An 18,675-nucleotide genomic window follows, 5' to 3' on the forward strand; every position below is an offset into this window, starting at 1 on the left:
TCCGGAGCGTGCAATTACCAGCCGCTGCCTCCAGATGGAGCCTGTTCACCAGGCCCGGCCCGGCCCGCTCCGCGGGAGCCGGGAGAAACCCCAGCAGCGCCGGGCGGGGAACAACCCGGCGCGGGGCTCCCAGCCAACACATCCCGGCCCGCCCGACGCCCCGGGGAAGCCTGAACGCCGATCCCGAGAGGAAAGCAAAGCTGGGGCGTCCCGTTCCTGCCTGCCCCCACCCCCCACGCGGGCACAAGCACCAGGGGCGGGGGCCGCGATGCAAGATAGAGAAACCCCCCTCGTCCCAGCACCCTCCTCCCCGCCCCATTGGAGCCCCCTCCCCGCCAACGCTGGTGCTGGAGAAAAGTCCCCCACCCCCAGGGGAGCCTCTGGGAACAGACCAAGACGCGGCCACTTAAGGCATCTGCAAACTTTGATGGGCAACTGAGGTGAGAGCCGTGATGTTCTGACTGCCGCCTGCGGCCAGCTGCTTGTTAATTGCCAAGCGCGGGCCACGTGTTCCTCGATGGCCCGGTGATTATTATTTATTGATCACAGACCAGCACCGCCCGGAGCCTCAGGAATGCCCCGCCCAAAGGGTTCCCTCGCTGTGTCTGAATGACTTAGCTCCAGCCCGGGCAAGAGATGTTAACAGCCATGTTCCTTAGGAGCCCATATGTTTCCCCCGCCTTATCTCCCTCCCTCCCGCCACCCTCATAATTGGCTTTTACTGCAAATCAAACCTGATAGAAACACTTGTTTACCTGAACCTTGTGGTCTCAGGCCGCCGCCCTGGGGAAAGGCGCGTGTGTGTTAACTGCAGTGTGTGCAAAAGGAGGCGAAAGCTTGTAAGACATGGGAGGCGGGGTACCCGAGTCTCAGCCTTCATAGCCAGATCCAGGGGGCTTCCTATCAGCGGGGTTGGTTTATTCTGCATCCCAGATGAGATTTGTTTGGCGCTAAACGGTGGGGATTAGCCTGCGAGATCCCGGGCAGGGAAAGCTCCCTTTGCCCCTGGCCAGGCTGAGTGCCTGATAAGAGGTGGATTAGGAGAGTTAGACAGACCAATAGCGGCTGCCAGTGGGTGTATTTGTTATTCACATGGAAGAGACTTCGCGTCGTGCTCTGGAATCGCTGTCTCGTTCAGCACCAAGAACAGCTACAAGTGCAGCTCCTCGCGCGCCGGCATGCATTGAAATGGGGCTAAGGGCCACCGAGCCGGCTCCTTCCCAGCAGCTTCTTCCCGAGCCAGGGTAAGACCGGGGGCGTGTGTGTGTGTGTAGCCAGCCAGCCAGAGCCCCCACTATGCTAAGAGCGCGGGGGCTGCAGCTATTTATCCGAGTCTTGGATGCATCAGGCTGGCCCGTTCTTGGAGTTTGGTGATTTGATTTACTGCGAGGGGGAGGGAATTAATCGGGGTATCCAAACGCAGGCTGGCGATTGGGGAGAGGAGAACAATGGTCCTTTGCTTAGATTCATTTCAAATGCCAAGAGGGGGCAACCCAGAGCTCAGCCCTCGCGGGTGAAAGGCAAAGCAGTTGGGCTAAGAGAGCAGCACTGGGGTTTGAGCTCGAAGCGGTCCCTAAAAGTTTTTTTTTCCGGAGTGTTTTTGGTGGGCGAGGAGGTACCCGGGCTGGTTTTGCTCGGCTGCTCTACAGTCTTCTGCAGCAGCATTGAAATAGCTCTCTGGCTACCTGTCCCGGTCTGAGCTCCGGCCCCTCCAGCTGACGTTACCGGGGGCGATAGCTGAGTCGCGGATCGTAGGGAAATTACCGAATGCTAGTTCCCAGCGGTAGGGTTAGGGCGGCTTTGATCAATTCCCGGGACTTCTTCCACCGGTTCTCAGCAATACGGACATGCAACTATTTTTGATCCAATGGAGGCTCAAGGTATTTGTATCATTTTTTTGGTGCGGGAGAGGGGGAGGGGAGAAGGAGAGAGGGCAGTCAACAAATAAGCGTCAATGCAAGTTTTGTCCTAGTTAATATCTTCTGCTAGACAGTATCTGCTTGATTTGTGGGGCTTGAAATAGCCTGGGCTTTTATTGTCAATTTCCTCCTAAAACCAGCTCGAATTAAATGGCACGTTAAAAAGACAACGAGCAAAGAACTCTCCCAACAAGGACATTTGTAGCCCTGAATTTCAAGATCCCCCCTTCCTCTTTTAAATGCATCCGATTATAAACCACAAAGAGGGGCAGTTTTCCCTTATAAGCACCCGAGCTTTCCACCTCCTTATTTGTTTCGGTTTCTGCGCGCTGGGCGGATAAATTCACATTAAGTATTTAACCTGTTTATTAAATGCGTAGTGATAAACATTGGGTGAGTGCAGGAAGCTGCTGCCACAAACTTCGATTCTAGCAGGGTGGGAATATCCAGGGGTGGGACGCGTAGGTAAGGGCACCAAGGATTCCCTTCTTTCCGTTATTTTCAGTAGCTTTTTTCTTTTGTCTTTTTTTTTAAATCAGCCTGATTCTGTCCCCTTTCCCCAGCGGTAGGTAATTCCAACCCCAGGCACCACCAGAAAGGAGCCGGGCGGAATGTTTGTTAGAAGACAGAAAGCCCCCCTAGCAATACTGAACCCAAATCCATCTGCTCAGCGAAACAGCGCGAAGATCCCTCGCAGCTTGTTCGAAGCTGCTGAAAATATATAATAGAACCCCACAAGATACTGGCTGGCTGACACGTGCCGGCTTGTGACAATGAAACGGCCACCAAACTGCGCAAGATATGACAGACCCCCCTGACAGCCAACACGAATTATTACTTCAATCCGGTTGCAAGTACCGGGCGGGGGGGAGGGATAGATATCTGAGGGGGGCACGGTGTGTGTGTGCGGGGTGGGGGAGAATCCCTCTGCTCCCTTGATGTTTCGTACAATACTCAACCCAAAATAAGGCTGTTAATGGAGAGGAATCTGCACCTCTCCAAAGTAATCTCACCTCTGTTCGGGAAGTGTTAGCTCTCCCACTGGATGATGAGTCTTTTCACAGCATTGTGCATGTGTTTAATGTGAGAGTCATAAGTGTTTGCAAGGGCTGCGTGAATAACGCATAACCCTCCCCCCAACCACCAATGAAAATCGATTACCGATCCGAATTGCACGCAGACCCGGTACAGGATGGGCATTTGGCGTTGGAAAGCTTCTGACCTTTGGGATTGGGGATTCGTTAAAAGAATTTTTGTTTTTGTTCAATAATAACCTGTCCCATTAAAAGTGACCACTTAATTTAAGGAGAAAAAGAAATCGCCCGTAGCTGTGCATAGAGGCTGATGATCATGTATAACCAATTGGAAAGTTTGTTTATTTCACGTTAGATTTTTTTTTAATTAACTGTAATGAACAACAGGAGCATTTGGTTCTAATCTGGTCATTTGCATAACTACCTTGCACACCACTATTTAGGTTCTAAGGAAGATTGGTGGGTAGTAAAACAGTTAAAATACTACAGCTGCTAATGATAATGAAAGACGCCCGGAATAGTGGGGATAGCTTAGCTCAGTGTTTTAATAGAATTCCTCAATAACAGAAGCAAATTGGTATGGTAGATATGAGTGTGGGAAGATAAAAATGGCTTAGTTAAGTAAAAGTAGAGAACAATAGAGGGCTCCCTGCTAAGAAGGCTCACACCCTAGATAATGGTTGATTTTTTGTGTAGTTTAGCAGGAAAAATTGGTGAAATGCAGCTTATCCTATTTCACTGCTGAAATGATTACTGGACCTTTTCACTATGCAGTAAAGGACCCTTCCAGGTGGAACTAGTCTAAAAGATCCACTTAATGTTTAAGTAGTTTGAGGTGCTGGAATGAAAAAGGCTACAGAAGTACAGAGTATAATTATTAATATAAAGGCAGCCAGGAAAGAAGAGGGAAAGGAAAGGAAAGATCTGCCATAAAGAAAGTAAATGAGGATGCTGAATGTTTCAACTGAGATATTGGATGTGCAAATTAAAGCTACTGATAGGTAGCTTTGACTGTGTATTGGCACTTATACAGCCAGTAACCCAAGCTGACAATGACCTTGACAGTATTCAGATGGTGATCTTTATGTTGGGATGAAATTATTCTTGAGCAATTTTGATAGTGTATTAGGCACAAGCAGATTTTCCTTTTAATATTAACTTTCCTGTGCCACCTAATTATTTTTCTTGGACAAATACATTTCCTAGAGCTTTTGCAAAAAAAAAAAAAAAAAGAAAAGAAAAAAGAAAAAATCCTATTCTGCACTTACATTTGAGTTCCCCACTGTCCCTGTTAGGGTGTTCCAGGTCCTGGATGAAGCATGGAATCTTGCTCTAAACTACAGCTGGTGGCCAGAGATTTGAGCTCTGGTGAAGAAACTCCTCTAGGCTGACCTGGAAAATTTCACTGCTCTTCTTCACCTGTTAGACCGGGGGTGAAAAATCAAGTCTGAAAGGTGTGAATATTGATAGTTTGTTCAGTTGTAAGATCAGTCAGGAACAGAGAGAATTGCTTACTATGATTTTCCTTTGGAAGATTTATGTATTAGCGTTAAGCTTTTATTAGGCCCACACTTGGAGAGGATTTGTTTTGATTTTTAAAGATAGCTTGTTTAAAAGATGGAGATTCACAGGGTAGGCTGTGAAGGCAGAAGCTCTGGTGGTACTTGAAGTTGCCTTGAAAAGAGTCTGAAATAGACTGATCTGAGACATTTCTCCCATGCCGTATGATGAAAAAATAGTTCATGTGGACTGGATGCTGATGGTAACTTGCCTTGTTTTTTTATTGTGTAAAGGGTTCCCTCAGCAGGAAGAAGTGATAAAATCTTTACTCATAGGACTGAGTACTCCTTAGGGGTGCTGGAACATTTTGTATAGTGAGTGGCTGAGGGCCATTGAACCAAACTGTAAACCCTATATATGATAGAAATCACTTGAACCTGGGGGTGCAGCAGCACCCCCAGTTCCAGAACCTAAAGTACTCCTTCAAGTTAGGGTTTTAAGAGTCAGGGGCTGAGACTTCCACAATCCACTTACATTGTTAACAAAAAGAATCAATCTGCTTTTATATGAAACTCAAATTGTTGTGTTCACCTGGCAACACTTTTATGTGCTATATAGTCCTCTTCACATATTTTCTCATCACTGAATATAGTGCAGTATAAGAGAAAATATTTCCCAGGAAAATATGAGTGTTCACATAAAAACTAGGAAGATAACAGTCTGTTACTATAAATAGCTTATTTTCATATTATAAAGAGGAAAGTAAAAAATACTTGCAACATCCTCTCCCCAAAATTTTGAAATGGAAGATTTTTACATTTTCATTTTATGAAATCAAATCAATTTTTCATAAATCTGAACAATTTTGTGTGTTATCACTTGAAAAGAAGATAAATTTGAGAAAAAATAGCCTCTTTTTTCTCAAAAATATTCTTTTTTAAAAACAAAATTTTGATACGATTTTAATGAAAACCTCATCAACTCTTCAAAATGCTGTGAAAAGTGAAATCAGGGAAATGTGAAATGGCCTCAAACATAACTGTCAATATTTTCTTATAGAAAAAACTTGCTCTTTTCACACAGCCCCAGTAAAGAGTCATGTCTGTTAAACTGTCTAATAGGTCATTGAGATAAAGATCCATGAAACTAGAGCAGTGGTTTTCAAACCCAGTACTGGGTCGTGGAATGTAAGGCACTGGGTCGCGGTGGCTTTGGTCAGCACCACCGAGCGGGCCATTAAAAGTCCCATCAGCGGTGCTGCCTGGATAAGGCAGGCTAGTCTCTACCTGTTCTGACACCACACTGCACCCCGGAAGCGGCCAGCAGCAGGTCCAGCTCCTAGGCGGGGGAGCCACGGGGCTCCGTGTGCTGCCCCTGCCCAAGCACTGGCCAGTGGGAGCTGGGCGGGCAGTGCCTGCGAGCAAGAGCCACGGGGAGCCGGTTGCATGCCTCCGCCTAGGAGCCAGACCTGCTGCTGGCTGCTTCCGGGGTGCAGTGTGGTCCGCGGTGCCAGGACAGGCAGGAAGCCTGCCTTAGCACCCGCACTGCACCGCTGACTGGGAGCTGCCCGAGGTAATCCTGTGCCCCAATCCCCTGCCACAGCCTTGAGCCCCACAAACCAGGAGTCCCTTCCTCCATCCCAAGCTCCTCATCCCCAGCCCCACCCCAGAGCCTGCACACCCAGCCCCGAGCCCTGACCCCCTCCTGTACCCCAATCCTCTGCCTGAGCCCCCCACAATCCAGACAACCCTCCTGCACCCCATGCCCCTCATTCCTGGCCTCACCCCTGCACCCCAACTCTCTGCCCCAGCTCTGAGCCCCTCCCACACCCCAAACCCCTCACCCCAGCTCTGTTGGGTCATGGGCATCAACAATTTTCTTCAACTGGGTCAGCAGGAAAAAAGTTTGAAAACCACTGAACTAGAGGAAAGATATTTCCCTATTTGTAATGCATAGAGTGCTACTTGAAATCACAGCGGGGGCATATGTGATTTTAAGAATATTTTTTGTGGGAGGATCTCGTCACGATATTTGTATTCATTTTAGCTGACACTACTGTAAATTAAAGGTCACTCTTTCAGTAGTTTTGTTACCAAAATAAAGCCACTGTCTAACCCATTTCACTATTTATCATTTCAGCTTATTATTTAGAGTTCTTTATATTAATGAACTCCAGTAATGGGACTGACTAGTGTAGAAGTAATGCGTTTGTGATCAGAATAATGAACAGTCCTATTACATAGTGCGCATGTGCACACACTGTCATTGCAGTATTCATGAGACCTTGCGTAGTGCAACACTGAACTCCAGTTTGTACTGAGCCTGAATCTTTTATAGCCATGCTTTACCAAACAAGAAATAGTAATATTCTTAAAGATCTGGGTGATTGCTGAAGGAAGTACTTTCAGAAGTTAAACAGTATCCTAGTTCGATGATAAAAGCTTCCACCTCCACCCTAACCCCACCTACTTATGTATTAAAATGAATGTACATGATAATCTATGGAAATTTGTACTTTAAACTTTGCTTTAAAAAGGAATTAAATTAAGTTACTACCAGATACAATTTTAAGGCAATTAAGAGCAAGCAACTTGTGATCTTTTATGTTTGAAGTGAAGCTCTGTGATGCACTTCCTCTTGAATCTATATGCTCAGTGCTGAGGAGATGTGTACATTTCTTCTCTGAAGTTATTTCCCAGTGAGCACTGACTACTACTATAAAAAACCTGGTAAATTGGGAACACATTTGGATTAATCCAGATTTATGGTCAATCAGAAAGGGATTATATTGTACTTTGAATGGGAAACTCTGAACATGAAACACAATTGTCTGGATTTGTAGCACAGAAGGTTAATATTTTTCATATAACTAAAAATCATTGATAAAAATAAAATGTTTTTAAATAAAACTTTCTACTTAGCTATACAGGCTCACAACAACATAGTTGTAAAATTTAATCAATATAGCCAAAGTGCTGTGATACAAATAAATTAGGCAATATAATAAAAGCTTTGATTTCTTAGAAGACGTACAATAAGACTAAATCTATTAAAATTTAAAATTAATACTTTATAAAGAATTTCCCTTCCATTTTATAGGCAAGTTATGGCCATTAACATGAAATACACATTTATTTTTGAAAATTAACAATATCTAATGATAGAATGCTTGATGACTAATCAAGTATTATGTAATATTGCAAAATGCTTATGATGAGATTTCTTTAACCTTCCAATTATTCTAAACTTACTCATCCTAGATAAGTTACTGGGCCCACTTGTACTCCAGAAAATCCTTTAGAAGTCAAGCCCACTGTGTTTGACCTGCCACTGTACATGTGTACAAGGATTGATACCTATTTTTGACGCTTCAATTTCTGAGTAGAATATTCTTCATTAGAAATGGACTTTGGTCTAACCATGCAGCCAAATGGAAAAAAAGCAGCAGTTTTCTTATCAGTATTCTGAGACTTTTTAAATTCTCTACTCTTGCCTCCAAAATTTCAGCATATTGTTAAATATGAGCTGTTTTAAATTTTGTTAATTCAAAGAACTGATTCTGAAATTCTTGAAAAGTGGTGCTAGTATGTATAGTCTAAAGACTTGGCTGTTCATAATGAACAGGGGATCAGTAAAGAAGTATCTCTGTAGATTACTTTAGATCATGTAGAGACGCTCTTGTCTCTGGATGCTTAAGATGATCAGTTCTGATTGGTTAATGGTTCTCTTGTACTCATCAATATATTTTTGAGCCAATTTCTGCCCTCAGTTACTCTGATGTAAATCAGGATCAACTCAACTGAATCCAATGTAGATTTGTACTTGGAACAGAGCAAATTTTGTCCTACCGTCTTTAAAGCTGGAAGTAAACTAATTGGGCTAAAGCCTGCACTCATTTATATTTTGTATATTTACAGTGAGGCCAATGAGATTATGTCAATCGGCACAGAATTTGGTCTATTTAGATTCAATCCCCAAGTAAATTCAAACAAACTAAATATTTAGAGGCATTGAAAGTTTTGTGCTTCATGCACTTCGGCACTTTAATATTCCCAATGGCACTGCTTTTATTCACACCAATTATACATGGTGCAATTTCAAGTCTTAGTTTTGTTACCGGCTCTTGGTGAGCTACTTCTATATAGATGACACTCCACAACCAATCTTTTTCACAGGCCTTCAAACATCCATTATTTTAGAATTCTTCTGTAGCTTCTGTGATTTGAGTAAAATTTGTTCTGAGAAAATTGAGGAACAAAATAATATTTAGTGGAAGATGATCAGTTTAAGGGATTATAGAATCACATTTTTATTTATAATATATTATAGCAAGTCATATTAAGACAGGGGGCTTAACCCGTCCCCCCTCCAATATGATATCCTTGGTACTTGTAACAAAATGCATTTAGAGCTAGACTTTTTAAAATATGGGTGCTAATTAGGTAATTTAAATGTCTAAAAAACTAACAAAGTCAAGTTGACAAAGTTAGTTACTGGTGCTTGGATACCAAGGTAATAGGTACCTTAGAAATATTTAAGATAGTGTCACTCTAATTTTTAGATACAGGGTGAATTCCTGGCCCCATTCAAATCAATGGGAGTTTTTCAATTGTTGTTAGTGAAGCAAGGATTTCACCCCAATTTTGCACACTCAAACCGCAAGCACAAAACAGAGGCCCTGTTAATGTTGGGCCTCAAATTAAGTAAAATATAACTGAAAGATATATACCTTATCTGGTAAAATATATTGTGAAACTTTTTCTTGGGAACTCTATTTTCCCATGAACTATATTCAGAGTTTGAAATTATGATTGATTATGGAGCACTATAGATGTACATGGAACTGAACAGAAAATGAGTTGTGCCAGAGAAGTAACACCGTTACTATCAAGTGCTTAAAAAACTCAAGTTTGTGCTTAACTTTATGCACATTAGTAGGCTGCTGAATTCAATGAGACTAGTAAGTGTAAATCTTTGCAGGGGAAGAGCCTTAGACTGTAATAGGATGGATGGGTCCAATACAATATATTATGAGATTTAATATATTGCAGAACAAAACCCAAAGAGGTACTTAGTCTTTGTATCTAAATGTTCCTTTGTATCTAAATGCAGTGCAATTGTAAATAAAAATTACTGATCTGACTGAGCATCAAGCTAGGCTTTGTTACCTCAGTGTTGCTTCTGCTTTGCTGGTATCATCAATCTCTCAGCTTTTAGTACAGTGCAACCAGGTGTTCAAATTCACAGTGGGCCAAGCATTAGTCCCTTACATAATGTGGAAAGTAAAACCTATGCAATGTAACTCATATTCCAAAGTAAATACTGTTGACAAGTGCAAAACTGCTGAACTAAATAATATTTTTCACTGATTTTTCAGGAGTACCTCAGCTGCAGGGCAAAATGCAAGGACATGAGTCGCTGACTTCCTCCCAACATCAGAGCCATAGATATTAATCTATATTTCAACATCAGTCTACAATAGCTGAAAACACCTCACCACAAAACAAATTAACCCATGGTACTGATGGGCGTTTTTTGTAAAACATATTTTAAGAACTTTTGCTGAGATCTATTTTCTACTTGTGGCGCAATTCTATATTGTTACTTATTGGGCACTGATGGTAGCTTTCAGAAGGTGCTGCTTCAAATGGTCCACCTCCTCTTTTAGCAAGAAGGAACTTCGGGTCTTGGATAGCAACAACATCTTCAGGAAAAATGCTATACGAAGGAAAGCGGCTCGTCTCCTGCCATTGTTTCTTCCTATTAACAGCCAAATTCTACTGGATACTCAGTACGATGCAAAGAACTCATGGCCAGGAATATGCCCACTCTATTCGACTGGATGGGGACGTCATCTTGGGAGGACTGTTCCCTGTCCATGCAAAAGGGGATAGAGGGGTGCCTTGTGGGGAGCTGAAGAAGGAGAAGGGGATCCACAGACTAGAGGCAATGCTATATGCAATAGATCAGATCAATAAGGACCCCGATCTTCTTGCCAATATCACTTTAGGAGTCCGGATCCTAGATACTTGTTCCAGGGACACTTATGCATTGGAGCAGTCCTTAACATTTGTGCAAGCTTTGATAGAGAAAGATGGTTCAGATGTGAAATGTGCTAATGGAGACCCGCCTATTTTCACTAAGCCAGACAAGATATCAGGTGTAATAGGTGCTGCTGCAAGTTCTGTATCCATCATGGTTGCTAATATTTTAAGACTTTTTAAGGTAGGTAAAGTTTTCTACTCTTCATTTAAATAACAACCATCATGATAATACGTAATATGACTGTGGTATTTCCATTTTCATAAATAAAGGGCCAAAATCAGAAGGTCTTGCCTAGTTATTTCTCCAACAAAACGTTGAGCAATGATAGAAGGCACTATTCTTCGAGATGCGGAGTGCCTCTTGTGAAGTGCTAAGTACCCTCCACTCTCGCTGGCTACACTAGGCATTGCGAGTTCTCAGCATCTTGCAGGAATCATTCAGTACATCAGCCCTGGGCAAACACTATGGGATTTCACTCAAACTGTGTACTTGTTAATATTATGACTGCCCTACTGTTTAGTCCAGGGGACAGATTACATGTATAGTGCCACTGACTGCAACAGAGCAAAAGGGGCTTCTCATGCGTGTAAGATGCTCAGGATTTGGCCCCGGGTTGTCAGTGTTTGCTTCATAATTTAGTATTTTCAAGGGTCCTAGAACTCAGTAGTTAAATTTCATCTTAGGGAAACTGTTTTCTTAGAATGGAAAATTCTGCCAGGAGTTACACCCCTATATAGAGTCTCATCTAATCTGCTAGGTGTTAGGAACATTATTAAATATATGATCTTTCTAAAAGAAAACAGAGAGTTGTCCTTTTAAGAATTTTTTCTATCCTGGGGTGAGTATCTGGCAAGTAACTAGACCATAAATCAGGCTAATCATGCTGGATATTTTGAAAACAAAAATTCTAAGGGTATGAAGTTTTATAAATTGGCTATCACACCTGTATTATTTTACCATCAGATCTGAGAGCTGAAAGGCGTAACAGGGAATCCCTGGGATACTTTCACAGACTAGTGTTTTGTATTGGATGTGTACCTGCTTCACATTGGGACAAATGGATCCTCATCTAGGAAGTGTTTTGACCACAAAAGGGGACAATTGTTGTATGTTGCCCCGCTAGCTGAGAACTCACTGTTCAAAGCCTGGGATCAATGTTAGGCCAGTTCACTTGAAATATTTACTCATCATCCTCATCATCCTCAGCAGTTACTGTAAATGTTGCATACCTCTATCTGCAAACATGTATTCCTTAAAGTAAAGGTTTTAATTGAAACACAAGCAGCTGCAGTCAAGAATGTAAGATAGACTTGGCATATACTCTTCAGTACTTTAGTTCCACAGTTTTTTGGGGAGCAGTTTGAGACAGATATATTCACATCCTCATAGATCATGCTATTTAAAGTAATACCATACAGTTTATTAAAATCTACTGTGCTAAAAATTCCAAATGGAAGAAGCATCTCTTGGCGTAAACATACTTATATATAAAAATGAGGTATGCACTATGGCCTGATTCAGAAAAGCACTTAAAGTGATTAAGGGCTGAAGTTTTATTGACATTTTATTGGCATTTAACGTGTGCTTAAAGTTAATAGTGAATAGATGTCAGATTTCTTACATGTTTAAGCATGTGCTGAAGTGCCTTGCTGAATTAGGACTGTGCCTTTTAGCTTCAATGAGATATGTCACACGCTAATGATAATGTGACCCCCTTCTCACATGAGGCCTATTCCAAAGTCCCCTGATGTTATCAACTTGTGAAATTTCACAGCCGTTGGATGGACATAATGAGTCCAATTTTTGTTTAACTAGTTACAGACTATACTTTCCAGATTCCTCCTTGGTTTAACTCCCCTGACTTAAATTGAATTACACCATGGATGAATTTAACTCAGAAAGTCTGAAAATATAACAGGCTATACATTATGCATGCAAAATGAGCCTGCTTCCATGATTTCAAAGGGTTTGGGTCAGGCCCAATATGCAAAGAGGGTACATCTCTTCACCTAATGGGATACAAAAACCTTTCTAGAAATATTTTCAATTTGGTCTTAGTGAAAAAAGGAGGTTAAATATAAAAATAACATGAAAGTTATACTCGGGCCAGCTTCACTCTTGCTTTGCACCTTGTGGTATTATTTATGTATGTGCACAGTGGTTGTAAAATGCTACTATTCTGATGTGATACCATTTTGCACTCACTCCGCACATGTATAAATGACTACGCAAAGCTGCAAGACAAAAGACCATCAGGCCCATGATGTCTTACTGTGACAAGCACCCCAAAACATTACAAGTAGTACTTTGTCAATAAACTGATTATGACTGAAAAATAAAGTCTGTTGGAATGAGGAGAGAACGGCATGTTGGCCATATGTTTTAATGTTCTTTATTTTTTGTCACTGCTAATCTTCTTTCTGTATTTAATTCTGTTCTTCAATACTAGATCTGACCCACTTTGCATATTGCCAAGACAATCAAATAAAACGTTTAAATATAAATCCATCTGTAGGAGGACCAGATAATTTCTCTAAATGGGAATATATGCTTGTAATAAACTAGTGATTTGATATGCATGTCCAGTCAAATGAAGTGTAGCAAAGCATCATCTCTTCTCTTGAAATCTTAATCTCTCCCGTAAATTTCACAAGGTGATATTTTTTCCATTCAGACTAGTTACCATTTTTGGCAGATCACTTCAGTCCAAGGGTTGTGTTGACTTACTATTCTTTGTCTTCAGTGTGCTTTATTATGTTCTATGGTATAAACAGTTGAAAGGTGAGCCTGCCACATCTACACTGGTCAATTTGGATGGGCGGATGAATGAATTCTAATCAATAAACTCAGTTGGAAGTGATTGGTCAGCTAACATTTAATTTTAAATTCTGCTTGATGGTAAACAGATAATGGTAAATTGAACGCTAGATGCTTCCAGTACACACAGTGGTTGTAGCTTCTGTCTGAAACTGTTCCATTGCCTGTTAATATTCATGCTGATTCCTTCCATTAAAACATCTTATCTCATTTCCTTAAGACTTGGTGCCCATTGAAACCCATATAAACCCACTGAGTTCAGTGGTGCAGGAACAGGCACTTGCGTACTATCGAGACTATTGAGCTCAAATGTTTACTCCGCAGTTATATAGCCCTGCAGCCAGCTGACCCGGGCCAGTGTGGCTGTGCCACAGGGTCTTTTATCACAACATAGACATACCCAGAGTGTCACGGACTCTGGGGCTATAAAATTGCATTGTAGACATTCAGGCTCCGGCAGGAGCGCATGGGCCCTCCCCACTCTGAGTACTTTTCCCAAACCCAAAGAAGAGCTCCATGTAGCTTGAAAGCGTGTCTCTCTCACCAACAGAAGCTGGTCCAATAAAAGATACTACCTCACTCACCTTGTCCCTCTAATATCCTGGGACCAACGTGGCTACAACAATGTGCTTACTATAACTGTTTTGAAAACTATTATCTTCCTTGTTATTTATTAATTTTGGTGCATGTTTGACTGTTGAAAAAATCATAAGAAAGGAAGAAATTTGAGTAGAATTTAGAGTGACCAGCTAGCAAGTCTGAAAAATCAGGATAGGGGGTGGGGGATAATCCTATATAAGACAAAGCCCTGAATATCAGGACTGTCCCTATAAAAATGGGACATCTGGTCACCCTAGTAGAACTTGAATGTCTTCTTGAGGGACTCTGAAGCTGGAGTAGAATATGTTTTCAATTGTTTTAAGGGGGATTTCTTTCTGTCCTTTCTTCTGGCTTTACACTTCAGCTGAGAAGCAGCCTGTGCACTGGAGACTTGTTAAGTCTGTGTTGTAGGCAACGGGTTGATCTCAGGCCACAGTCACTATGAAAATTTGAGAGCATGAGATTTGCACCGGTCAAATTATTTGCTAACTGTGAAAGTCAAGGTACAAATGAGATTTTAAAATATTCTATATTGATAACAGCCTTTTATTCTTTTGAGTTATGCCTGGTTGAATTCCCGTCTTTACTGGTAATAATCACACTGGCTGTTGAATGTATCTCTTTTTAATTGATGCCCTTTTTGAAGTGGTTAACCTATTAAATAATGCATAGCTCTGAAGTAATGGTCACTTTAATGCTTTTCTTAATGCAGAATCACCTAGATTACCACTTCCACTCTTTGTTACTATTGAAGACAATGTAGTAGACTGATTTAAGAAACTAAGCCTTGTAAGACATGTATTAGCTGTGAATTGAGAGCAGCTAGAAGGAAAGAAACCTATGAATTGTCTCAGATGTCAGTAATTTGTCTTCTGAAGCCATGACAGCTAACTCCTGATTTCCATTATGCAATAAGATTGCAAATAACGTTCCGCTGCAGACTTAATCAATATAGCATCACATGGCACCCCTCTGGGGAAAGCTCCTATTTACTCATTTAATTGATGTAACACAGTTGCTGGTGAAAGAAGGAGACATCTCTCTTACATTTAATTATAGACCCTGCACAAGTGCCCTTAATGTACAAATTACATAGGATGATTTTTAATGTTTGCACTTTGGATTGGACTCAAAAGGTCTGATTCTGCGACCCTTACATGAGTAGCCCCATTGACATGAGTGGGACAACTTGCTTGATTAAAGGCTTCAGGATCAGACCCTATTTCAGTGCCATTTTAGGAAATATTCCCAGTGATTTTATGCAAGCAGAATAGAAACTATTATTATTATTATTATTATTTATTATTATTTACCATTAATATAACACCATAGGGGTTCATGATACTTTACAGGAAGACTTGGGGCTAGATTCTCAGCTGGTGAAAATCAACATAGCTTCAGAGCTGAGCATAAGGCCCATAGTCCTTGTCTCAAGAAGTTTGTGCTCTAGATAAGAAATTAGTGCTCAGTAAATGTCGCTACATATGGGGCCAGATGCTCAGCTGATGAAATCTATGTAACTTTATTAAAGTCAGTGATCACCACCATACAAATCTGTGTTCCACACTATTTTCAAGATACATGTTATTCACCCATATTCCAATCATAACAGTTCTACTTAACAGCTTGAACCTGTAGTCTGAAGTCCAATATTACTTGTGCACTCTGGAGCTACTAAATGCAAGGGTTGCATACTTTGCTAGATCTGCACGTGCAATTTATCAAGTGGAAATCTGTGATGAAATTATGGGCCATATATTAGATAGTCCAAGTATGACTATATGTATATATGTATAAAGTGGTTACAAAAAGATTCTGAACAGTAGCTGGGGTTTTTATGCTGCTGTTGCTCAATTTAAAAAAAATATTGATTCAACAACATAAAACACACGGGTCGATAAGCCTAGCTGATAATCTGGTTGGCAACGTAAACTGATTGATATTCATAGGATCCTTCTGTCTCAGTTCCTTTGCAAGAAGCAAGCAAATTGGGGACCAAAGAGAGAGGCCATTATCCTCAGCCAGTCTCCTGACAAATTAGACAAGCTACAGTTCTGGGTTTTTTTATGTTTGTATATCTCCACCAATATCATATGGGGGTGTTTTTTTCTTCTTCTTTTCTGCCAGCTGTTAGACTAGGTTGAGTTAGACTAGATTAGACTAGGTGTTAGATCCCAGCTGTTGCAATGAGGTTGCTTGTTGTTACACTCTATACTAATCAAGGTGCTTGGTGCAAACTTTGTCTTGTCTTTATCTTTGTAGGAAGGGAAGGGAGAGGATGTGAAAGATTATGGTTAGAAACATAGGGTACATTTACACTTCGAGCTGGGGTGTGTGATTTCCAGACCAAGGAGCCATTCTTGTGCCAGTTTGCTGAGAGCTACTAGGAATATGTCTTCTCGAGCTGCGAATCATACCCAGGGGCGGCTCTAGGCATTTTGCTGCCCCAAGCATGGCAGCAGGGGCGGCTCTAAAAATTTGGCTGCCCCAAGCAGTCATGCCCGGGAGGCGCCCCCGAGCCGCGGGAGCAGCGGACCTCCCGCGGGCATGACTGCGGAGGGTCCGCTGGTCGCGCGGCTCGGCTGGACCTCCCGCAGCTGCGGGCGGCTCGCTGGTCCGGCGGCTCCGGTTGAGCTGCGGGAGGTCCAGCCGAGCCGCGGGACCAGCGAACCGTCCGCAGTCATGCCTGCGGGAGGTCCACTGGAGCCGCGGGCCGAGCGTCCCCTCTGCAGTCATGCCTGCGGCAGGTCCGCTGCTCCCGGGGCTCCGGTGGACCTCCCGCAGGCATGACTGTGGCAGGTCCGCCGGCCCAGCCTGCCGCCCCCCCGGGAAAGGGCCGCCCCAAGCGGGTGCTTGCCCCGCTGGGCTCTGGAGCCGGCCCTGCATGGCAGGCAGGCTGCCTTTGGCAGCTTGCCTGCAGACGGTCCGCTGGTCCCGCGGTTTCAGCGGACCTCCCACGGCAGCTTGTCTGCCGCCCTCGTGGCGCCGGCAGAGCGCCCCGCGCGGCTTGCCGCCCCAAGCACACGCTTGCATGCTGGGGCCTGGAGCTGCTCCTGATCATACCCCCAGCTTAAAGTGTAGACATACCCATAGATTCCAGTGCCAGAAAGGGTCACTGGTCGAGTCTGACCTCCTATAGATCACAGACCACAAGACTTCCCCCAGATAACTCCTGTTTGAACAAGAGCTTAACTTTTAGAAAAATATCCAATCTTGATTTAAAAATTGCCAGTGACGGAGAATCCATCAGGACCCTGGCAAATTGTTCCAATGGTTCACGACCTTCACTGTTAAAAATGTGCCGTTATTTCTAGCCCAAATTTATCAAGCTTCAACTTCCAACTGTTGCATGCTTGACTTTAATAACAATGCAAGATGTCAAAAATAACAGGCTCACATGGAATTATTAATCGAAGATTAATAGAGCACTACACAGGACACAGAAAGAAAACATAGGTCACCACCTTCTGTGAATGATGAAAGGATGGCATTCTGTTCCTTCCCTCTGTAACTGGAGGAATTCTGTCAGTGTTCATTCCCAATCTCCCTTTCCAAACCTGTTTCCTTTTATAGGGTGTGAGGCAAAGAAATTCCTGTTGGAGAAAAAAAAATACTTTCACATAATAGATACTGTTTTGAGTATCTCAGTTGAGCTAATTATTAATGGCATTTCTTTTGTGATATCTTATCTTATGTGATTGACAGGCTAAAGGACTTCCAATTCCATTAGTATTCAAAACACCTGTTGTGCTAAGACATCCTAGCATCTTCCAATGGGTCATTACTTCATAAATCATAGAAAACATCTGTGGTAATAAATATCCCTTATCAATTACAAAGCATAATTGGGTTATATTAATTACCCAGTCTAGTTTACTGCAATATACTTTTGTAGGTCCCTTCATTAGTTTTGAGAGACTCATTCCCTGGATGTCTGGACTCTCACAGACTCAGAGGTGCAGGGGATATTTAGGTGCAGGCAGCCCAGTACTTAATTACATGTATTCCTGAGCATTTTCATGTCCTAAATTCAGTTTAAGGACAGCACTTTTCGGCTTCATACATTCAGGGGACTAAATTTATAGATACACAACATAAAAAGGATTTTGGTTAACATATACAAGAATTCTGAGAGTTTAACATATAAAATGTTAATATTTATTAACATAACCTTTGGATCTTATCCTACCTTCATTTGCGAGAGTAAAGCCTATTATCAAATATTTTTCCCCATGTAGGTACTTACAGAATGTGATCAAGTCACCCCTTAACCGTCTTTGTTATGTAAATATAGTGATAGACCAAAAAAGCACAATCTAAGGCATGTTTTCTAATCCTTTAATCATTCTCTTAGCTCTTCTCTGAACCCCCTCCAATATATCAACATCCTTTTTAGCCCAGGATTAATTGATATCTATTTATTCTTTTTCAGTTCCTGAAATTGGCTGGGGATTTCACAGTACAAATAGGACATGGGGTGAGATTCTAAACTGCACCTTTGAGAACTCACAGCCCAGGGGGAGGTGGGTCTAAATGGATTTAAGTCACCTATGCACCCTCCGGATTGTGGGCTACTCTGGCTCTTTTACTCAATATAAAAGGTCTGGAGTGATGGTGAAGATCTCAGCCATGGCTCTTGTCCCAAAGAGCTTCAAAGTGGGATAACGAACATTAGAGAGGATTTTTTTGTTGGTGGGGAGAAGAAGGGTGGATTACAACAATATGATGTCATGGCTCCCGAGTGAAGACTAGGGCACAGT

At 42.3% G+C, this 18,675-nt stretch overlaps 1 protein-coding gene across 3 annotated transcripts in view; it reads left to right on the forward strand.

Moving 5' to 3' along the window:
- The first annotated feature begins 578 nt into the window (after nt 1-578).
- Nucleotides 579-18,675, forward strand: part of GRM8 (glutamate metabotropic receptor 8) — a 525,047-nt gene continuing 506,950 nt past the window's right edge. For all 3 annotated transcript variants that reach the window (XM_045001072.1, XM_045001074.1, XM_045001073.1), the window contains exons 1-3: nt 579-1,244; nt 4,249-4,407; nt 9,831-10,678. In XM_045001072.1, coding sequence (XP_044857007.1) covers nt 10,169-10,678 — 510 coding nt within the window. In that variant the 5' untranslated portion in view covers nt 579-1,244; nt 4,249-4,407; nt 9,831-10,168. The remainder of the gene's footprint in view (nt 1,245-4,248; nt 4,408-9,830; nt 10,679-18,675) is intronic.

Source organism: Mauremys mutica, chromosome 1, assembly GCF_020497125.1.
Source record: "Mauremys mutica isolate MM-2020 ecotype Southern chromosome 1, ASM2049712v1, whole genome shotgun sequence".
In the NCBI taxonomy this organism is placed as follows: domain Eukaryota; kingdom Metazoa; phylum Chordata; order Testudines; family Geoemydidae; genus Mauremys; species Mauremys mutica.